General features: G+C 42.6%; 1 protein-coding gene across 2 annotated transcripts in view; it reads right to left on the minus strand.

The window, feature by feature from the left end:
• Window positions 1-24,519, minus strand: part of Zmat4 (zinc finger matrin-type 4) — a 372,312-nt gene that overhangs the window by 230,274 nt on the left and 117,519 nt on the right. For both annotated transcript variants that reach the window (XM_055593395.1, XM_055593394.1), the window contains exon 3: window positions 13,246-13,335. In XM_055593395.1, coding sequence (XP_055449370.1) covers window positions 13,246-13,335 — 90 coding nt within the window. The remainder of the gene's footprint in view (window positions 1-13,245; window positions 13,336-24,519) is intronic.

The raw sequence follows: 24,519 nt of genomic DNA on the forward strand, positions 1-24,519 counted from the left end.
AGAAAGAAAGAAAGAAAGAAAGAAAGAAAGAAAGAAAGAAAGAAAGAAAGAAAGAAAGAAGTTACAGTGTCTAATAAACCCAACCAAGGAAGTAAAGGACCTCTACAATGAAAAGTTTAAACCATTGAAGAAAGAGATGGAGAAATACACTAGAAAATGCAAACGCATCCCATACTCATGGATTGACAGAATTAATATTATGAAAATGACCATTTGTCCAAATGCTATTTAAAAATTCAGTGCAATATGAATCAAAATCCCCATCTGATTCTTCACAGAAATAGAAAGAACTATCCTAAAATTCGTAGAGAATCAGAAAATGACCTCAGATACCCAAAAAAAAAAAGTTGTAAGCAAAAAGAACCATGCTGGAGAGGTTACCATTCCCAGTCTTAAGATATGTTACAGAGCCACAGTAATCAAAACAATGCGGTACTGGTACAGATCCAGACAGGTAGACGGCTGGAACAAAACTGAAGACTCAACATGAGTAAATGTAACTTCAGCCATTTGATATTTGACAAACATGACAAAGACGTACATCGAGGAGAAGAAACTATCTTGAAGAAATGCTCCAGAAAACTGGAGGTCCACTTGCAGGAGGATGAAATTAAACCTGTGTCTGTCACCTTGAACTAAAACTGAGCCATTTAGATCAAAGACCTAAATGTGAAACATGCAACACTGAAACTGCTTGAACATAGGCCATATCCTACATGATATAAGAAAGGACTTTCTGAATGGGTCTCATTCCAACATTGGGACTTCATAAAACTAAAATACTTTCTGCACAGCTAAAGAAACAATCAATCAGGGGAAGAAGCAGCCTATAAGATGTGAGAGAATCTTTCAGAGCTATGCATCAAGCAAGGATGATTAATATCCAGAATATGTAAAGAACTCCAAAGAAAAGAAAAAAAAAAAACAAATAGGAAAAAATCAAATGTCCCATTCAAAAACTGGGCCTGCGATCTAAACAGAGACTTCTCAAATGAGGGGGGGGGGGCAAGAAATAAATTAAAAATGTCCATGGTCCCTAGCAATTAGGGAAACTCAAATTAAAGCAACTTCTAGATTTCAATTAACCTTGTCAGAATGGCAAAACAACAAACAACAGATGCTGAAGAAGATGTGGGGTATAGGGAGCCCTCATTCACCATTGGTGGGCTCACCAACTGGTGCGGTCACTATGGAAATCACTGTAGAGAACTCTCAAAGTCTTAAAACCAAATCTACCATATGACCCAGCCATACCACTGCTTGTCACGTGCCCAGAAGATCTGACATTCCACCCCATAGATACTTGCTCTGCCACATTCTTATTCTTATTCCCAATAGCTAGGAAATGAAAACAAACCAAATGTCCTTCAAGCGATGAATGGATAATGACAGTTTTGTGCACACACACTATCTTTACATTCTTTAGCTGAAAGTAAAATAAAACAAAGAAATAGAGGAATTTTCAGGTAACTGGATGGAACTAGAAAATACCATATTGAGTGAGGTAACCCATGAAGGAATAGGGGAACAGACAAGATATTCTGTCCAAAGATACACCCACATCCACTCCACACAGAGATAAGATTTCCTCCAGGTAGTACCTAACTTTTAATATCCCATTCAATTATAAATTCAGCAACAGATGCTGTCCTAGATGAGATCAGGTCCACCACAATTCAGTCATCTCTGAAGACCCCATCTCCAGAGCCTGCTGCCTTGAGGGTCAAGCCCTCAAATGCAGGAACCTTTCGGAAACATTTGAGATTCAAACCTTGACACAAGGTCTTTCCAAAGGGGCAAAGCCTTCGACCTTCTGGCCAACAAACAGAAAGCTGTGCAAACAGACAGCAGACCGGAACTGTGTCCTGTGCCGCTGGCAGCAAGTATTGGTGTGAGTGTGAGAACACAGCATAAAGGAGCTCCAGCAGCCCACCATCACGCCCTAAAATCACCCACTTCACCCAGGGGCAGGCAAACAGGTCTGTGAGGGACCGGAGAGTGCATATTTTAGTTTTCTGGGGCAAATGCTCACTGTCCCAGCTTCAAGATCGTGTGTCCGTGCTGTGTGAGCAGTCAGTTCCGTTACATAAAAGAGGGATTGTGGCTGTGTTCCCATAACACTTTATTTGTGGACATTAAAATTTTGAACTTAATCTATTTCTGTACAACACCATTGTTATCCTTCCCCTAGCTCTTTCTAACATTTAAAAATGTAAAAGCTGTTCTTAGCTTGTGGACTTTGCATAAACAGAAAGCGCCTGAGTTTGGCCAGTGGTTAATTTCTGACTCCTGATTTAATATGGTCCAGAAATAACTGCTCTCTCATGCCTATTGATTTCCTAATTGCTCTTCAGATCTTACCGAGAAGAGCAGCAGGCCCATCCCTAATAGAACTATATGAGTTGCAAATAACACTGAAAAGACCCAGGAAATGTTGCCATTTGTCATAGGTCACAGCTTCTCCGGGGACCTCTGCACACTACCATCTCATTCTACGATAGAGTGTAAATCAGGAGAAAAACACACCTGCACGATTAATGTCACTGCAGTGTCCCTAGTATAAAGAGCATCCCTTCAAAAACAAAGTTCATGGGTTTTTCTTAGAATGCACAGAGAAAATCTACAGACACCCATGTACCGTTCTGCCATTAGGCTATGGGTAGAGGCACTCCAAGAGTTAATGGGTGCTGGCAGTATTGACCATTAAGTGAAGTGTCTATGAAGACACTGGAAATTCATCAATACTTATCAAAATTACAAACACATGTTTTGATTGAGCAAACCCACTTCTAGCAAATTCTCTTCTCTCTCTGTCTCTCTCGTGCCTGTGTATGTGTGTGTGTGCGCACACCTGTGTTTGTGTGTGTATGCAGTTTATATGTAGAAGAGGGGTAGGTACATCTATCAACATGGCATGGACATTCTGTGTGATATGTAAGATGTAACATGTAAGATGGGTCAAATGTAAGATGAAAAACCTAAGTAGCAACAGGTAACCACATAAAAATTATGGGTTTAACCCACACCATCGAATGCTATACAACTGCACATGTGCAGGTACTCACGTGAACACAGCTACTTCTCACGGTTTGTAGTGTTGTGGTCCATAGAGTCATTACAGACACTGAAGTAGCAAACACTGAATCACAGTCATCACTCATCCAGGGATATTCATTCCCCACAAGCTTTGCCTACATTCCTACGCACTGATCAATATGTAATTTGTTTTATACATGTTTCTGCTTAAAGACACATTATTTGGCATACATTATGGTCTTATCCAAGACACGTGTTTTCTGCCCTTAGGCATATCATATCAGGCAGTATTTCAAGTCTGTGCTCAGAAGCCATTTAAATGGGAAAAAAAGGCCAACCCAAATGGACAAAATATGAGGAAGATGGCACTGTATTGACTTTGAAAAACGTATTTATGGTAAAGGCTCATATTAAAATGGTATCACCTTATTGTTCCCCACTTAGGAACACAAGCATCTAATAATTTCAATGTTCCTGGAGTCCCGGGATAAGACCAAGGCTGGCTAGCAGGCATCATTGCCTTTGGTCAGATTAAGGCAAAACATCATGACAGTAGAAATGAGTGTAGGAGAGGAGGCTGCTCAACTCATAGACCAAGAAGCAAAGGCAAATGAGAGGAGGAGCCTCATGGGGGGATGAGTAACTCCCTCAGAGAGGCCCCACCTCCTACAGTACCCACCGCCTCTTCATCAGGGTTTGACCTCATTGCTGGGATAATCCACCGACGGACGGGGCTAGAGTCTAAGAACAAATCAATTCAAAAATCTGAGTTGGCAATCAGGCCCTTAGAATGTGGCATTTGGGCATCATTTTAGATCTACACCATAACAGGAGACAAACCTGCAACAGGGGAATCCATAAATAATACTGTACAAGGCACATGTACAACACACACACACACACACACCTTTACCCCATGTGGAATCACCTTCATAAGATACAATGTCAGATCAAAAACTCAAAACTAAAATAATACACATATCATGTGAAGTATATGAAACAAAATGAAGGCTTTGGTGAAGTGTTACGTGACAAAGGTATGAAGATGACCAGATTTTCCTTGCAGCCTCCTATCAGCTACTTTCATGAACATATGTTTCCAGCAAATTGATGAGTTCATTTTTTATTTAATCACTTTACAGCCTGATACCAGCCCCCTCCTCGTCACCACTCAGTCCCGCCTTTCCGCCCCACTTCCCCCATTCTGCCTTCTACTTCTTTTCAGAGAAAAGGAGGGCCCAAACGTATACCAACCCACCCTGGCACCTCAAGTCTCAGCAGGGCTAAGCGCATCCTCTCCCGCTGAGGCCAGACAAGGCAGTCTAGCTAGGGGAAAAGGATCCAAAGGCAGGGAACAGAGTCAGAGACAGCTTCTGTATGATGTCTTATTTTCAGTTTGGGTAAACAGCAAAAAGTATATACTCATTAAAATAAGTAGTGAGAAGCTGAAAGGCTGAACACACAAAAACCTCTGAAAGATAATAAAGAACAGAGTTTGATTATAAATGGGATCTTGGCACTTCAGAGTTGTATGGTGTAGACAACCAAATGGGTCAGCCAATAAAACCAGTTGTCACAAAAACTTGATGACCAAATCCTTATACAGGAGGACACAGAGAACTGACTCCATAAAGTTGTCCACTGACCTCCACACACATGTGATATGCACTCACCCATACACAGACATCATACTTACTCATGCACCTAAGAACATGCACACTAATAATAAATAAATAAATACATAAATAAATACATACATACATAAATAAATAAATAAATAACAGAGTTGTATGATGAGAGTAGGTCCTAATGCAAGTTATAATAAAAGAGAAATGGACAGCAGAACTTCGTGGCATACACCTATAAATCCAGCCTTCAGGAGACTGAGGCAGGAGGATCACAAGTTTGAAGCCAGTCTGGGATATAGAGCTGAGACAATGATGGGGGTGGCACATAGACTGTCCTTTGTACAAGGAGAATTGTCGATGTTGGTTAGGGAGCAGTAAAAAGAAACATTGCTATCTCCTCACAGAGGCTAAGACGGAGCCTCGTTAATACTTTCTAAAAGACCTTTTGGAGACATTCAAAAGAAATATGTGGAATCCCAGCGCAATGACTGTAATTACGTGAAATGTGCTCTGTGGAGTCTTATCTGATAAAATCTAGCCAGCAAGGTTGCTGTCTTCAGAATGTGTCCCTTCAGGTATTGAAGCCATAACTATGATCTCCAATGTGATGTTATTTGGAGAATTAATTTGTGGAGTAATTAGGTCAGAGGGGTGGAGACCGCATGAAAGAGATTAATGTCCTTATTAGAAGAAACACATGGTGTTGACTCTCTGCACTCCACCCTATCACCTCTGACCTCTGACCCCAGCTGTGTGAGGCTACAACCCTCCCTGGAAACCAAACTGACAAACAAATGTCTGTTGCTGAAGCCCTCGGACTGCGTGAAGCCAACTGAGGAAAGTCATCAGCTTTGCTCGCGCTCTGCCATATGACAAGCTTGGCCAATACCTGAGCCCTATGTTCAGAGGAGACAACGAATCTATTTCCTGCCATATCCAGGAAAGGGCTCAAGGTGAAACCACGCTTCCGCTTAGCATTTGGGTGAGGACTGACTGAGAATGCTGCTTTGCTCACCCGTAACGAGTCCAGACACAGACAAGCTCCCGTCCTCTGTCTCATAAATAAGTAGCATAATTATTTGCAGTCACAATAAAACTAGCAGGATAAAGTGCCTAGCAGCCTTAAAGTGATTAAATTGTTGTCAGTTTCTTCTCCTTTCCCCAGGGTTCCTGACTTGTGTTCTACTCTGATGCTAACCCAGCACTGAGACCTCCTATGAGCAGGAAGTGCAGAGCCCCTCAAAAAATACCACTACCCATGAGCCCTGACTATGAGTGAATATGGTTCCCAGTTAGTCCCCAACACAGCACCTTCTCTCCACTTGCCCAGTTCTTTCGAGCCTTGTGCTTCAGCCTGCAGGAGAAGGCCCCTGCCTTCTGAGGGTTATCTGACCAATCGCAGCAGAGTATCACGTCAACTCTCCTTCCTCGGGTGCAAGCTTGTAGCTGGCACATCCTTTTACATCAGCTGTAGCGATTTGCACTGATTCTACGCATGCTTTGCCCACCACTGAATGCATGCCTCACCCTACTGACCAACCTACTCTCCAACAGCACCAATATTCCAGCTCAGCTTTCCCAGGTCCTAATGAGAATCAGGTGGAGGCAAACACATGCTGAAGAGTGCCTTGGGTCACTTAGCTGGACAGGGATACAACCTGCACTGGAAGAAATTTGACAAAATCAAACAAAAGTGCCTATTAAGCCAAACTTCTACTGATGTTAAATCTACAGAAGTATTGCTTTGAGCAAAGCTAACTTGATTTATAGCCAAGAAATTCTCTACCCACAAAGATGCCCATCCAAACTTCATCGTCCTCACATATTGAGCATGCAAGCAACACAGAATTCCTTCAGAATTTATTCCCATCTCAGGGCCAGGCCAACAGGGAACGTGATGTTCCTACCAGCTAAAAGCATGAATAAAATTATGACTGTGGTTTCCTAAAGGTGGGACACTTAGGAGCTGAGTGGTGTAGCTCAGTGGTGGAGCATAGGTTTAACATGAGCAAGACTCTGAGACTCTTTTCTTCACCAAAAGAAAACACAATAGTTTGCTATCACCTACGTTATAAACCTTTCACCCCGCTCCCAAAAAGCTGTTTGTTCAGAAATTAACAACAGTAAAAGCCAAAGGAAGAGGAAGCAAAACAGGAGGAAGGGGTAAAGCTAAAAAGGAGGGGGGGGGGCTACAAAAAGAGGAGGAAAGGTTTTGTCATTTTTATTTTATCATAATAGAAGTGGACAGAGAAGCTTGAAACACACTTCAAATATTGTGTCAAAAGTGTATTGATGAGAGCCATGCTATCATGACCCAAAACAAGCAACTTTAACTATTCATAAGCCAACTAATTTCAAAGAGGTTTTAAAGTTATCCTTGCTGTATAGATTTCATTCTTTACTTTGAACATGAAAAAAGACATTCTTTAGTGTTTCAGTAACATATCTAATTACACATGATGTGTTTGGCAATAGCATCTTCATACATGTATACAACATACCTAAATCTTATTTGCTGACCCCTTGTCCTCATCGTCTTCACAACCACTCTCCCTTTTCCCTTCTCATCTTTAGAAGAAACATTTTATTGGCAAGTTTTCAAAGGGTCTTTCTAAATAAATGATGAATAAAGGTCAGTGAGGGGCTGGACGGGTGGCCTAGCAGTTAAGAGCACTGGCTCCTCCTCCAGAGAATCAGGTTTGATTCCCAGCATCCACGTTCGTAGTTTACAACCACCTATAACTCCAGGCCCAGACATGCACATGGTACATAGACCGACATGCAGACTATATGTGTGTGTGTGTGTGTGTGTGTGTATAATTATTATATATTATATATAATAATAAGGACTACTTTTCATTCTTCATGTCTCCTTTGCAATGTATCCCCATATTGCACATAGTAGAAGCTCTATGGAAATGGGCTGACTGTTTAAATGTGGGAGGCAGCAAAGATCAGGAAATAATCCCAAAAAACAAATAAGAAACATCTCCTCCCTGAATTAATGATTTCTATGCCCTTCATACCCCATCATGCTCTTTCACAAATGGGAAGATGTTATTTGAGCCCCTTCACACTTCTGAAAGACAGGCAAGAGCAGTAATTATAGCCCTGGTTATAATCATTGTAATTAAGGTTTAACAGTGAAAAACAATGTTATGAAGCTAATATGTAGCAGAGCCAGGAACAGAACCCCATCTTCTAACTCTGAAGTCTTGGAGTCAAAACACTCAGCAGATGTGAAAATGCACCTGTTTTGAAATTTTTACTATGAACTCCATTCACACCATTTAGGAAAACAGAGTACAGGCACAGTATATGTCAGATTGCTATTACTAGTTCAGACATTCATATTCATTTGTTCATTCATTCATTCATTTTATCATCTATCTATTATCTGTCATCTATCTACCTATCTATATACTTAGCTAGCTAGCAATCACCTATCTATCTCCACTACCTCCAGCTCAAGCTGTCTTCAAACTCCCTTTGTCACCAAAGATGATGCTAAACTCCTGATCCTCCTGCCTCCACCTCCCAAGCGCTGTGCTCACATGCTCAAGTCGCCTCACTCAGATTCTAACCCTGACTTTTGTTTCTGGCACTGTATTTGATAAATAATCTCCCCTTCATATCCATGGCCTTTGAGACATGAGCTCTTACTTGGCATCTATACAGAACTATTAACTCCGATATACTTCCGGAGGATGAGAGTACAGAAAAACAACCTAAGGACGCAGAAGCCACCACAGATTGGTGAGAAGCAAGTAGCAGGCTCTCACCTACTTTTCTGAAGGAGGACTCCTGGAACCCTGGCCTAAAAACCTGACAGCTACCCAGAGTGCCATACATGCTAGAAACGCCTCTGGCTTCTGTCCGGTCTCCCTAAGGCTATGGGTCACATTGACCCTGCACTCACAGAAGCCCTCTCTATTTTTCTCATTGGTTCACTGGCATCCTCTTTCAAGAATCAACTAGGTGTCATCCTCCTGAGAAAACCTAACCTATCAGGGGCAACTGGGAATACTTCTCTGTGCTTGCCACACTATAGAGCAGGAACACACTAGGCTAACCCACACAGATTGCCAATAGAACGTCCCTACTCTGTGAGAGTGGGGGAGGGTCTAGCCTTCCAACACTTACAGACACACACAAGCTGTCTCATGGAGCAACATGGCAGACTTAGGGAACAGACTCAGGAAGAAAAGCTTTCTTTGATTTTGTTTTCTGTTTTCCCTCACACATCTCTACCATTTACCAGCTGTCTGACGAGTCAAGTCATTTAGTCTCTTTGAGTGGGGATAATGTCTAGCTCTGCCTTACGCATGAACTCTCCAAGTGTGCATCACGTACTTAGAACGCACGTGGGGAGAATGTGGGAAGCGGCGGCTACTATCACTCTTACACTTTTCTCACAGTAACAGTGTTCTGGATCAGTACTCAGCATTAATGTCAAAGGTCAGGAACAGTTTTGACACATAATGGGGACAGGAGTGAAAGAAGTAGGACAGCAATCTCAGGCCCAGCATGTCATGACATGAATGTGACATATCATGACATATATCTTCATCCTTATTTTTCACTTCAGTAATAAGAAGAATCTAGGTGGGACTGGCAGCCCACCCTTAACTTCTACCTAGATTCCAAGATGACCAGGATCTGGGGTTCCCCAGGACACATTAAATATTTTTATACCTCAACGAAAGTCTAACTACACACCCTCAGCACACTAACCGAATGTGAACTTTATCTTTTGTAGGGAATTATAGAACAACTGCATAAAAATGTACTGTTTACTTAATAGTAATTGGTAACTCTGATTGGCAGCTATTTATGTCTTTCAATAATCAAAAGCAACAAAAATCTAAACCCCAATTTCCCTTAAAGTTCCATTTCCTAAGTAGATCTTTTCAAAGCACGTGATCCATGGGGAGAAGATACTGCAAAGGTCAGTGGTGCAAAGCAGAGGCTCCGCGGGGTAGAGACCATTTCACTCGAGCGTGGGAGGAATTACTAAAAATGGTTGTCTTTAAGACAATCAGCTATAAAAATTTATTTCATCTTTGATTTTGCTCTTTGGCCTCAAGGGGAAATGTCCTGATTTAAAGTTTCTTTTGGTGTGTGTGGGGGGGAGCAATAAAAGCTCCAATCACGGAGTCTTAAGAATAAGTATATAAAAGGGGAGTTTAGAAAGCCAGAAATGCTAAAAGAGGAAATGAACAGAGGCTTTTCAAACATAGGCTATTCTCTCTTCTACTCTACATGTAGGGGTGCCACATACCTCGGACGGTATGTACAAGGGGCCTGGGGAAATGGGAGGACAGTTGTCTCTCTTCTCAGAGGCCACCCCCTTTCCTAGTGTTAAGGAGAAGATGCGGAAGTGCTCCTCAGTTCAGGACTCTGGTTACAAATAGGCCACAGCACCAGGAATCAGGGAGGGCAGAAGAAACACAGAGGCCAGTAGAAGAGCTCTGAATCCCTCAGGGAACCGGGGTGCTGGCAGAGATGGGGGCCAGGGGTCAAGGATGAAAACAAAGTGCTAAGCAAACATGAGTGACATCCCATATGAAACTCTGAGTTTAATGGTGCTGCCATCCCAATTTTACAGCCCTATGGAAATGAGCAGAGGCCCTCTAAGTGCAAAATCTAGTCATATGGAGCTTGCCACCATCACAAGGGCTTAAGGGCAGGAAGAGAAGGAAGTTTCCTTGTGGAATAGAGGAAAGCTTTTAGGCATGTCCTGATTGCAGGTCGCTGTGGGTAAAAGCTGGAGGAGCCAGCTAGAGGCAAAACACCCCATGCGGCTTGGAGGGGTGCGTGTCTGCCTTTCTCTACTTGGTCCTAAACCAACAGCAGGGATAAGAACAAGGGAGGCTGTCGGTGATCTGGAGCAGTCCATCTGGGTGCCTCTTGTTATAGAGTTAATGAGTGGCTTCTTGGAGCATTTTCAGAAAGAGCATCCACCACGGTCTAAGTATGACTTGCAGCAGATTGCTCTCCATGGCTGGACTAAATACCACAGGCAGGGAGTCAGGCTTCTGCTTGCCTATATGGGTTGGTCATTTAACATTGTATATTCATTCTCTCCGTTTCTTAGTGTGCATCTGCCCAAGGCAGAGTTACTCTAAATACTGAGAGCAGAGCTCCAGATGTAAGCTGAAGCAGTTTCTGAACCATACCCAGCATATCAGAATGTAGAGTGAAACTGCCGTATTTACCTGTGAAATGTACAAAAGTGTGACAAAACCGCCAGCTAGATCTTTACCTAGAGTCAGGGTTAGCTCGTTGCTTTTCTGTTTACGACTCACTTTCATACTGTGATTGGTAAGTTACGGGAAATGATTTGATAAATAATAAATCACTGATAGATAAAAATTTCCAAAACCCCGGATACGTGAGAGGGAAGGTTTTCAAAGGGGTATTAAGTAAAGAAGCTTTGAAAATGTTCCTCGTTCTAAAATCCAAATATCTCCCCTTCTGTGAGCTATGTCTGGTGATTGGCCAGAATAGACCCCAACTGAGGCAAATGATGGATCTTCTTGAAGAGGCAAAGGCTGTGTCCTCCAGCCTACACAATACAAAGCTGGCTTGAGGCTTTTCATTTTCTAGCCCTCAAAGGCCAAGAAGCTCATATATAAGTGCAGCATTTGTGACTGTGTGTGTGTGTGTGTGTGTGTGTGTGTGTGTAATAAATAAATATGTCCTAAATAGCTCCTTATCCAGTAGGCCTGAAGTTCAGCATCTTCTGACTCTTAGAGTAAAGAGCTAATTACTTCTGAATAAGGATACAGGCACCACTACAAGGTTATTTTTAGAGCTAAAAGAACAGTTCCTCTGCTCTACCTGTTCGCCAGCAGAAGGCACGATTTCCATGTAGGTGCAGGATTCTGAGGTCCCACAAAAGCCAAGTAAGGCGAACTCATCTATGATTTAGCAAGTGGTTCTGATCGGCATGCAGCTAAGACACTAGCATCCTTTCTCTTCCTCTTGCCTCCCTCCTCCATTGGACAAAATCTACCCATAGCCCAGACTCCAGCAGATGCTCAGCCCTTTGGGTGGGATGCCCCTATATCTTGCTTCTGTGTTTGTTTTCAAACACTGTTAATAGATGCACTGTGTGATCAAAACTACTCCTTATACATCATTAACCCCTCACTAGTATCTGACATTCTTCTCAGCATGTCTGCCTCGTTTACTTGATTCTTCATTATGAAACATCACCAGTATATGTCCTGTTTACTGTTTCAGGTAACCGTCAAACCACACACACACACACACACACACACACACACATAAACTGAGAGGAAACTATAATTATTAATGTTCCACAGAGGCAACACAAGGTAAATTACTTGAGATTTCAACTAAAGAGATGTTCAACTAAACAGCTAAGTGAGTTCTGGGCCTTAGTACTTTGCAAACTTTCCAGGTCATTTTTTTTTTCCCCCTCAAGCAAGCTCTGAATGCTGCTTTGCCCTGCCAGTGATGCTAACTCCAGAGTCCAGGTCAGTCTACTTGCAATCAGATCGTGCTAAGTGGTATATGTGACATTTGTATAAGGGGACATTCCAAGAGCTTTCTACCTTCGGGCACACATAGTTTCTTGATTCTTTATTTTCTTCCCCCTTCCCCCAAATCCTCCAAGTTCATGTTCTTCAATGATCACATATTAAAAAGAACCAATGCCTACAAATTGCTGGCACATGGTACCAACTCTATATCACAGACTCTCGGAATCCAAAGTCTAATGTGTTTACTCTTCGGTGTGAGCATATAGGACCTCTATAGCCACAGGGTGAGGATAGCCCACACTGTGGCCACTGCCCAGAGAAAAAGCCTGGCTGGAAAACCCCCAGGGCTCTGACGTTACCTCAAAGGAACTTTGAACTGTCATTGTCTGCCCAGGTAAATGCTCCCTCAGGGAGAGGGGGTCACTGATCAAAAAGCCTGAGTTTGTTTCTTTGCAGAAGATAAGTGTGGTCCGCATTATAAATTAACAAGCTGACATTCCATTCTACACAGCAGAGAAATCAAATCCACACAGAACAAAGCATTTGGTATTTCTGACAGTTCTGCCCTTTAGCTCTTGTCTTCCCATGCTTTGTCTTGGGTGGCCCTTGTCTCCTGTCACCCATGCTGGCTCTGTCCCAACACCTCAGTACCTTCTTTCTCTGAAGGGTTGCAGTAAAACATCACCAGAAGCTCGAGATATTAACAAGTTCTGGTAGAAAACAAAAAGCCAGCCAACAAACAGAACTCTCTGCTCTTCTGTAACATGCCCTGACAAGCATCATCTCCATTCTCCTAGCTTCGTTACTCATCTGGACACACCTACAATTATTTTTTTAACATTTATTTATTTATTATTTATACAGTATTCTGCCTGCGTGTATGCCTATGTGCCACAATTGGGCACCAGATCTCACTATAGATTGGTATGAGCCACCAGGTGGTTGGGGGGGGGATTGAACTCAGGACCCCCGGAAGAACAGCCAGTGTTCTTAACCTCTGAGCCTACAATTTTTACACCTGCAAAATTCATAGCAAATCACCTATGACACCATATGTACCATATACTCACATTTTCTGCCCGGAGCCTCTTGGCAGGACACCCGCCATCCCTGGGATGAAGCATGTAATATAGCCGGACTTTGCTTGCATGTTTTCGACTCTGGGGAGGAAAAACAAGAGGGAATGACTGTAAAAGGGCAGCCGTTCATGAGGAGCATTTCGAGATAGAGAGAGTGACCGCCAACGCAAGTTATTTTCAGAAGCAATGACTTCCTTGTGCTCATGTGAATTCCATGGGAGTCACCTTCAGGTAGACTGAATTATTCTAAATTCCCAAGCCCAGACCAGTTCAGGATAACTTAAGAGCAGTAACCAAGAGCTAGCAATCAGTTCACTTTAAACCGTGTATTTTATTGTTCTCAAATATAAGACATAAGCAGAGGAAGGTATGTAAGGATCAACTGTGATCAAAAAGCACCAGGATTTTCTCTCTCTGATTTCTCCCCTGAGCTCAGATTTGGGGCATGAAGACCCCACAGGTGTTCCAGCAAGCTGGAAAATTAACCTAAGCTCAAATGCCCTACATGCATACAAGCAAACAGCCTCAGGTGAATGGAAAAGTGTATGGGATCTGGACAGGTCCAAAGTCAGCAAAGAGAAACTCATTCTATCCTGGTTCTCTTTCTCCTAGACTTGTGATCAGAAGACCCCTGACCTGACCTCTACTACTTTGAAGGATATTGGAATTCTAACTTTCATGTTCCTCCCCAAGGCAGGAAAGAAGAGAGAGCAATCAGCAAGCATACCTGAAGTTCAGAGTAAGGCCGAGCTCTACCTCCTGCTTGCTGTCTGATGTCAGACTAGGCATCAACAGGAGTGGCCTCTTAGTCTAAATGAGTCTGATTTTCTCCACATACAAAATGAACACAGTGCTAATGCAGCCATTGTGAGACCGGAATGAGACGTTTTTGCATGTGCTTTCCACAGTCCTAGTTTTGTCACCATTGACTATACCAGTTCCTAACCCACTGTACTCTCATTTCAATTCCCTTTCCCTCCCCTTTACTTGGAGATCACCTTTTCTGGAGGCCTTTTTCTGCTCCTCTCTGTCTTCATTCACAGTTGAGTGCCAGCCAGACTACCAGATGATGGCTTACTTTTATGGATTAGCCACAGAGGCAAAGTGGTTTTCAGAGAAAACACAGTGAGTTGCATTTTGTTTACAGCAAGCACTATAAATCCTTCCTGCCAGCCTTCCTCATCCATCACTTTTTAATTCCATTATTCTGCCTAGAACAAGAAGAGTCTGCTAACAGACCCTGAATACTTCCAAGGCCTTCAAGTGGGTATGAAAGCAAGAATAGAGCATGAGAAATTTTACAAATGTACCTCGGTGTGGCTGGAAACACACTGGCTATCTCCAGGTTCCAGAGTACATCCTAATTAGGGTTGTCTGGAGTGTTTTCTTGACTGGAAATTTGACAGGACAGAGAACTAGAGCCTTGTGAGGAAGACATGCCAGATGACCAACAACAATTGCTCAACTTCTATAATATGTTTGAGAATGACATGGCACAAACTAGTATTTTGCATGTATGTGAAACACTGATTACAAAAATCTATCTATCTTTATCTCTCTCTCTCTCTCTCTCTCTATATATATATATATATATATATATATATATATATATATAAATAAAATATATATATATATATATATATTTTACCATAGAGGGCATAAAGATAAGGGATAGGGGTTTTACCCAAAATACAGCCATAGGCAGAAGAACAAAAAAGGAACACTTAAATATTTAGGGGGTTGATCACCGAGCCTGGTAGGTGGCAGAGCAGTCACAGACGGTAACTGGTGACAGACAAGGGGCAACTTTTCACGGTCACATAGAGTGAAGCCGGGGTCCAATTCACCAGCTCCTCTATCACCAACACAGCCAGAGGACAAGGTGATGGCAAAATTGAAACTCTCACAGTGTGACTTGCAGTCTGTCTCCCTTTCCTGAAGAAGTATATTGTTTCTCTTGAAAAGACTCTTCATCAAAGCTGAAGTTCACCACATTATTTAATTGCAGTTTGACAAAACTAATTAGCTGTGATGGAAAAAAAAGGTGAATAAATGACAAGCCTTTCTTGGAAGTCATTAGTGAGGACAGAGGTTGGGATTTGGGGCTTATCAGCAATTTTGATGGCTGTACACCTGATACTCCGCTTTAGCTTCCGAGGTCCTATTTGGACAAAGCAAGCACGGCATTTCCTGAGTCTATAGCTAAATGTTTGCACAGCTTCGGAAGCCACCATAGCTTCCAGGGTAGAAATGCAGACACCTCTGTAGAAATGAAGTTCCTCTGCCATGAGTGGCCCCTCTTCTCTTGGTTCTATCTACCTCACCACCTTCTCCAACCGCCAGCGTCAGTTGACCATAGCTCCACAGCTGACCCTGAAGGAAAATGGCAGCCAGCTCACCCAGTAGGAGGGGTCCATGAGAATACATGGGAAAGGGTCCCCAAAGTTAGTTCCTGAGACTTCAGCATGCTGTAACATCTCCATGAACCTCGGCTCTCACCACATCCTCATGACGGGACTCTGAACCACATAGCTCAGTGCCTCCAACTGACTCCTTGGCGTTTGGAACTGTGATATCACTCCATTTATTCCAACAAACAAACTTCCTACAGAAAGCTAAAATTAAATTGTGGCAAAGATGTTCACTTGAGCATTATTTACTTTGGACAAAAACATGGGTCAACAATAGGAGCCTTGCTAAAGCAGCAGCGGAGTGGTCTTGAGCCAAAGGGAGAAGCGGAAACACTTTGGCTATATAAGGAATACAGAATATGAACACCACGCACCAAAGCTAAACTTCCAATGACCATGAGTGTATCAGGAAGAGGCAAACAGGAAAAAAGCTCATTAGGTAAAATGGGGTACTATTTTTTTTTTATTTTTATCTCATTAACAAACCTACTTTTAATATGTAGCACTAGCATGACGATGCTCACACCACGTCAATTCTACATTACCTTCAGTTTTTATCAGTGTGTGGTAAAAGCCAGCACTGATCTGAAGTGCTCAGCATGTGCCCTGGTATAACTGGTCCTTATCAACACTCTAAATGCATATTTTTATAGGGATACTTGATATTGGACAGGTTTTTTAACCAAGGCAAAAAACTCACTTCACACTTTAAACTCTGTTTTGGCAAATTTGATGTAACATTAAACATGTGTGCTCACCATTGTGTGGCAAGTTTTCAGCTTCCTGTATTGACAGACACTGAGAAGGGTGGGCGCGTATTGACATCACCACAACTGGGCCCTTTGATACAAATAGACACAACAAGGACAACAGATTTTTACATATTGTCAGGATTTCTCATTACTGACAATGTGTACCGTCTTTCAAATGTGGAAAAATGACAGACTAGCTACCAAGTGAAAGTAGCTTCCATGAGAAAACAATACTTCAGGGTTTACATGAAGTTAGTGGAGTTTCAGGAGAGAGAGAAAGGACAAGTACTTGAAGGAAGGTGAATGAGAACTAACAGGCTCTTGAAGGTGAACAGGAACCAACAGGGTCCCTCTTGCCTTTGCCTTTTCCTTTGCATTTTAAGTAAAAGCCTTTACTTTCACTGAAACCACATTCACTCAAGCTTCCCAGATGGCCTAGGGAAATCACCAACTCTTCCACTTTAAATAAAGTCTTTGCCCTGCCCTGGGCATTGTGTTGGCTCAAACCCATCTGAAGATTAGTTTCTTTAGCTGACACAATCTCTTGACACTTTATAAAGTGGGGAGAATGAAGAGGAATGCAAAACTCTATTTCAGATTGCTGAACAGAAGTAGGGAGAACATGAGAACTCGAATTGATTTGTGCTACACCAAAATAAGCATTTTCCACGATTGCACATTCCTTTTTAAAAAAGTCTAACTCGAGCTTGTTTCCAGTAAGGGTACTGGCTTCTCCTCTTACAAAATGTGGCAGTAACAAAGCAAGTTTGTATTTGCATAATTCCTCAAGCAGTCTTCAAAGAATTTCCACATTCATCATCTCATTCCATCCTCAGATCTCAGTTGTGAGGCTGGAAGGAGAGGTGTGATCTTAAATAATCATCATGATCCAGTCTCGATTTCCTAGATAAGTCTCTTACCATCTCATTCCATCATAGCCATCTAACTATACCTCCTCCAGAAACCCGCTGAAGAGAGCCAAAAACGGCAAGAAAACAGAGCCTGGAATGGATTGATAATTATAGAACTGTGATTTTCACAGGCCACCATCTCTGAGGCATTTCAAGACAACAAACAGCAAGAGTCTAACTCACTGAGATTTAGGGAGTTGTTGTCCACTGGGAGACAGGGATTCCCTCTCAGAGCATGGAAGGAAAGCTGTCCTGGGAGGACCCCACTTAAGGGTTCATGACTGAGGACCCTGAGTATGAGCCCTAGCAAGGCTGTCACACTGCCACACTAGGAGTCAAGGTTAAGGGCAGAGAACCGTAAGAGTTATAGATTGCTAAGAGAACGGTCTCCTTCTAGACTTCTGTATCTTCTGTTCCTTCTGAGTAAGCTGGTCCCAGAACCTTCCTGCACTGAATGAGTGTACATGTTGGGCCACATAGAAAGGCAAGAAGGGAAAACCCTAAAGGAAGGTTTTGCTATCACAGCAAATGCCAGAGCTGCCCAAGCCCAGCTTACAGGCATCCTTCACGGGGTAGTTTGCAATCACTCTTATATCTCTAATTGGACCAGAAGATTCCAAAAGAATCCCAATAGCCTGACCAATGCACACACAGAAGAAGCACCTGGTAGGCTTTTCTAGCCTCTGGAATGTCCAGGATGAGTGGGACATAGTAAAATACCATGTGTAATAGAGGAAAGTTCCAGGGATGGATACCAGGGCTTTGTCCACGCCAAACAAAAGTCAATCACTTGAGCCCCACCCACGATCCAAAAATAGCTTCTAGCAGATCATCAGAGGAGAGGTAAAACAATTATTTCTAAAGTATGTGCAAAGACAAATAGAAATAAGTTGTAAATGGCATACATGCTGTGTCATTTAATGAGAGAGAAGAAAAATGAACTGAGGGTACAACCTGAGAAATGAAAGCAGACAACTGATTGAGATGATGCTTTCTGAGTTAATAAAGGAAGGAAATTAAAAATGCCATCACATAACTTGAAGGTCTTTCGCAGCATTCAATAATGGAATCACACTGCAGATCTTTGTGCAAGTTAAGATAAACAAAATTTGCGTTGAAGAGAAATAGGATAAAGAAGTGAAAGGGGACTTGGGTGTGTTATCTCATGTGTAATTCCAGCACTCAGGAGGCAGAAGCAAAAGGATCATGAGTTTGAAGATACAAAGTCAGTACCAGTACAAGGCAAGCTGGCATAAAGTGAGACCTTGTCTAAAAAGCAGAGGTGAGGAGGAGGAGGGGAGGATTAAAACTGAGAAATGTATATACATGCAAGAACAGAACTCATACATTATAGCTGCACTGACACAAAATGTAAACAAATGAAGTAAAATTAAAAAGCTCTTAAATGTAAGGAAAGTAGCTGGACATATTCGACCTTGAGTTGGGAAATTTTTAATCAGCAGAACAAAAGAAGCAGGAGCAACAAGCATGCAGTGATGTGGGAGGAAAAAAAAAACTGCCCTTGAGAAGCTCTGCACAAAGCAGGGACTTCAGTCAGGGTTTCTACTGCTGCAACAAAGAGCATGACCCAAACAGCCTGAAGAAGAAAGGGTGTTGTTCATCTTACATCTTGTAGTTCATCAACCAAGGATGTCAGGGCAGGAGCTCGAGGCAGGACCCAGGAGATGGGAGCTAATGCAGAGGCTATAGAGGAGTGCTTCTTCTTGTTTGCTCTGCAGGGCTTACTCAGCCTGCTCACCTAGAGCACCTAGGAGCACCTGCCCATGCCCAGAGTGACCTGCACCTTCCTACACCAGTCACCCAAGAAAATGCCCTACACACTTTCCCATAGGCCAGTTATTTTCAGTTGAGGTCCCCTCTTCCAAAATTAGTCTAGCTTGCGTCAACTGGACATAAAGCCAGCAGCATTTGCCACAAGCCTTTGACAGAATATATTACATCACTAATTCATACGGAAAAGACAATCTTAAACTAGACAAAATATACAAATAAAATTTTAGGAACACGAATAACCAAAGACTCTTGTGAAGTTCATTCAAATGCAACCTGACAATTTTTAAATTTAAAAAAGGCTTGTTTTTCTCCCATCAAAATAATGCTGATTCCTGGACGACATGTAATTCATTTCAGCACCAAAACTTGTACTTCTGTGTTCAGCTCTGTGGTAGGCAAGTGAGTTCACAGAACCTTGCTGGGAAAGTCTGACAATGTGTACCAAAAAGGCAAGGCTTAATACAGCTGACAATCTTACTTCCATGAATTTATTTCAAGAACCAATTAAAGACGAGTACACCGTCTGATTTACGAAGGCGACTATCGCAGAACTAGTCAAATGCTCTAAAACGAGAAAGGTAAACATCATAAAGCATTGTATGAGATGACAACACAGCCATTATCAGATAGAACACCAGTCAATTATACAAAAAAAAAGAGAGAGACATAGCAAATATTAAGAAAATGGCAGTTTTAAACCAGAATGTGAAGGTTATTATATTCATAAACAAAAATACTTGTATACATGTGTACATATACATATATGTGGTGTGAGTCTAGGGAAAATACGTTAGGGGATTTACATTGTCTGATTCAGTGGTTCTCATCCTCTTACTAATGCTCTGACCCTTTTAATACGGTCCCTCATGTTGTGGTGACCTCATCCATAAAATGGTTTTGTTGCCACTTCATAACTGTATTTTAATACTGATATGAATGAATTGTAGCATAAATATCTGATATGCAGCTTATCTGACATGAAACCCCCAAAGGGGTTATGCCCCACAGGTTGAGAACCAACTGCTGCTCTAATTGCAAGTGATTTGAACTCCCTTATCTCTTTAATTTTTATAAAAGATTTTTAGACAGAAATCATTCCATAATTAAGGAGGGGAAACCCACAATTTTTCCAATTCATTGCAAAAGTAGTGACTTAGCGCCTGGATAGGCCTGCCCGGGTCTCCTCACTCTGAAAGGAAGTGGGATGTACCAGCCCTCCATTGCCATCTCCAACCCCGAATGCTGCCCTATGGATCAAGAACCTTGGGGAGGTGGGAACTGCCATGGAGGGTGCAGAAGAGAAGGAGCCACCCCCTGCAGATACCACAGCCCATGCAAGACAGAGTTGACATAACCACTGTCTGGGATCTGACTCTCCTCTTCTCCTCCAGCTCCCTCCGCCACCACCCTTCTCCCTTCTTTCTTTCTCTTCTGGTCTGCAGTCTAGTCAATACCCCTTAACAGAACAGGAAACAACCTCACCGGCTTCCAAGCTGCAAGGAAACGTGTCTCCCAACTCCACCAGTCTGTTTCGTCTTGCTGTAACAGCCCGGCTGAGCGACGCATATGTCATCTCTCTAAACTACATGTTCCTTTAGACTCCTTTTTTTTTTTTTAATGTGCTCAGAAATCAATCCATCCTTTAAAAAAATGGTCTCAGAATTCCTAGAATTAGGTCACTTTGGTTTTTGTTTTTTTTGTTTTTTTGTTTTTTCTGAATATTATCGTTAAACCGCTAGGCATAAGAAATGCTTGCCTTTAATGAGTAATGTATTAGAGCACGTGCATTTGGGTTAGAGGGACTCGTGTATGGCGGGATGTGCTGTATCATAATTGTATAAACATATTTAAACAAAGTCCGCTTTGCTCTCTGCAAGCACAAGTGCATTAAAATTTTAAATCAAAGTCTCACAATTTAAAAAATTAAATCACCACGAAGACCTGGAGAAAGGATTTTTTTTTCCATGTTGTGTCTGCAGCTAAATGCATCTCCATGTTGTCTGTGCATTTTGAGCAGTCACAGTAGAAACAGAAGAGCAGGCCCATCTAGTTCTTTCCTTTCCTTGCTATTGGGGAGAGGGAAGACATGGAAATTATAGTCTCTGCTAAGCCCTTTTCAGAGCAGTTAATGCTAAAGATGACCAGCGATTAAAGCCAGAGAGGCCAGGGCCCTTTGACGGAACAGAGCCCCCAGATCCTCTGAGACCTGAGAGTTCTAACATCAGTCCACTCTGCACTGTAACCTTCCGGGGCTCTCAGCTGCCTTAGAGAGTTCACAGGTGAATTACAGGAAAACTTAACAATGCCGCAAATAAGCCCTGCTGCGGCCCACGTGGAAGACACGTTTGAGTGAAGTCCAGGCTGCAGAGGACACTCCCTGATAGAGTATTTGGCCCTTAAGGCAGTGAGCTACAAGCAGTTACGCTGATACCCACAAAGAAGTCTCCAGAAGCAAAAGGCTTCAAGTGCCTGATGTGCTGCTTAACCGTGTAACGGCCTCTTTATTCCACACAACATTTTCACACTAGATTTTTTTTCTTTAACCCTAATATTTTGCACTTTGCCATGTACCATATAATTACTCCCAAACTGACTCTGACCCTGTATGACCAAATCTTTACTTTCTCGATATTTTAATAGTCTTGATCCATTCCCATAATGCACTTTTTTTTCATTTAATCACTTTACTGCCTGATCCCAGCCCCCTCTTGCCTCTCCTCCCAAGCCCACCCTCACACCGCCTCCTCCCATCCACCGTGTCCTTCTTCTCCAAGAAGAAGGCCCTCATGGGTACCAGCACGCTGGCACCTCAAGTCACAGCAGGACTAAGCGCATCCTCTCCCGCTGAAGCCAGACAAGGCAGCTCAGCTAAGTGAAAAGGATCCAAAAGCAGAAAACAGAGTCAGAGATAGTCCCTACCCCCATTGTTAGGGGACCCACATGATGACCAAGGCGCACATCTGCTACATAGGTGCAGGACCCTGGGTCCAGCCCAGGAATGCTCTTTGGCTGGTGGGTCAGTCTCTGTGAGCCCCACGCACTTTCAAATAGCCACAGAGCGGTTTTCTACAAATGCCCAGCAACACTGTAAGTAATCAGGTGAGTCAGGTGACAGAGTGACACTTAAGCAGACTCCTTCAACAACAGTGTATAGATATGTCTATACATATATGTATAACACTGCTTTGTATATGTATATGTATATATATATATATATATGTATATATATTCCTAAAACACAGTAGCTGCTTGCTGAAGAAATTATTCATCCTTCAACCTTATATTTTAAAAGACAAGTTATTCGGCTGCACTTGGGATGTAAGTAGATTTAATGGGGTTGTGTTTGTTTGTTTGTTTGTTTTTTGTTTTTTGTTTTCTTACTGGGAGAAGGAGAAATAGCCCTCTCTGGGGATGAGCACCCTAACTGGGCTATCTAATACCAACTGTTCGGCCCTGAAATCATATCCATATAAATAAAACTAAATGGACTCAGTAGGTTTATGCTTTTAGGCACTAAATATATATATAAAAAAACACTAAAGGAAAAGAAACCATGGTTTTTAGAGGGACTATGGGAGGGGTTAAAGGAAAAGGGGAAGATGAATGTAATTATATTTTAAGCTAACACAATAAGGAAAATTATATTTGTGTTATTATTAAAGCAATTTATACACATAGATAACGTTTATAATCCACAAAGAGAGGCTGGCAAATAACATGCTCATCAGTGTATAAGGACAGAAATAAAGGGGCAAAGGGGCATCCCCAACTTCCCTTGTCTCCCCGTGCCCACCACCACTACTGCATACAGATGGATTTGATCTAGTTTTATACAGAGACATATTGCCTCACTAGGCTGTCAGTTAACAACATTACCCTGTCAAGGCTGGGAGCCCCCCTACCCTCGCTGCCAAGTTCTGGGGCCCAGCACCGACACTAAGGCAAAATTAGATTTCTTGGTACTGTTTCTCTTAGTAATGGGGAAAATAGGACTCCCCCCTCCCCCTTTGAATCTCATGCTGCTGAGTCCCCAAACAGAGTTAAGCATTCAGAAGCCTCTTTTCTTTTTCCAGAAATACTTGTTTTGGTTAACACTGCTTTTCAGACCCTCAGCAGGGACCTGCTTAAGCTACCAGCTGCAACTCCATCGCTGACAGCCCCATTGCCACCTGCTTTGCAAATTATCTATTTGCCTACTCCAGTCCCAGCTTTTAGTCTGTTTGCAGGTTGCTTTGAATTATCACATGATTAAAGAGAGAGGGAATTTCTGAAGTAATTCCTTTTCTCCAGACAGGTGTCTCAGTAAGTGATCATTTTAGTGAAGCCATACTCCCCAGATGTGCCCAGAACCCCAATGCCCCTCAATTAACAAACATGCTCTCTTGAGGAGGGCTGAATTGAGCACTGATTCCTGAGTCCCACGTCATCAGCTGCCTTTATGGAGGTAGGTCATGTCTAGTTCTGCCCTTTCTTTTCCATTCTTTCTTAAAGGCTGCTAGCAGTCCCTGGGACACCAGCTTCTGGCTCATAGCATCTTTAAAAGGCTTTCAGAAGGCTAATCAGGAAGATTATGATAGGTGCAGAGCTTAGAATTCCATTTTCCACTAGGTCCCTAGAAATGGGGATTTTAACAAACCACAGCATAACTTCCTTCCTTTTCTGACCCTTCCACCCCTTTGCCCTTGCAGGTGCCAAGCCCAGACTGGCAGAAAGACAACAGCCTGAGAGCTAACTCCCAGCTTCAGCTGCACACCAGGCTCCTGGGTAAGAGACAGCATGAAGAGCCCAGCTCCAGCCAGGGTTCTGGAGACCTACAAAGAAGAGGCTGGGAAGGGCGGGGTTGGGAAGAAGATTGTTGCCAGGGACATCACTCAAAGTTCTTTCAGCTTCCCAACTTCCCATGTGTGAGTCTGTATTCCTCAGATTCTTCTCTATCCTGAGAATCTTTTTTTTTCTTTATTATTATTATTATTATTATTATTATTATTAATTACACTTTATTCATTTTGTATCCCCCCATAAGCCCCTCCCTCCTCCCCTCCCGATCCCACCCTACCTCCCCTTTCTTCATGCATGCTCCTCCCCACGTCCACTGATAGGGGAGGTCCTCCTCTCCTTCCTTCTGATCTTAGTCTATCAGATCACATCAGGAATGGCTGCATTGTCTTCTTCTGTGGCCTGGTAAGGCTGCTCCCCCCTCAGGGGGAGGTGATCAAAGAGCAGGCCAATCAGTTTATGTCAGAGACAGTCCCTCTTCCCATCACTATGTAAGCCACTTGGACACTAAACTGCCATGGGCTACATCTGTGCAGGGGTTCTAGGTTATCTCCATGAATAGTCCTTGGTTGGAGTATGAGTCTTTGGGAAGTTCCCTGTGTTCAAATTTTCTTGTTCTGT

This window comes from Psammomys obesus, unplaced genomic scaffold (genome assembly GCF_907164565.1).
Source record: "Psammomys obesus unplaced genomic scaffold, mPsaObe1.curated_primary_1811, whole genome shotgun sequence".
Lineage (NCBI taxonomy): Eukaryota > Metazoa > Chordata > Mammalia > Rodentia > Muridae > Psammomys > Psammomys obesus.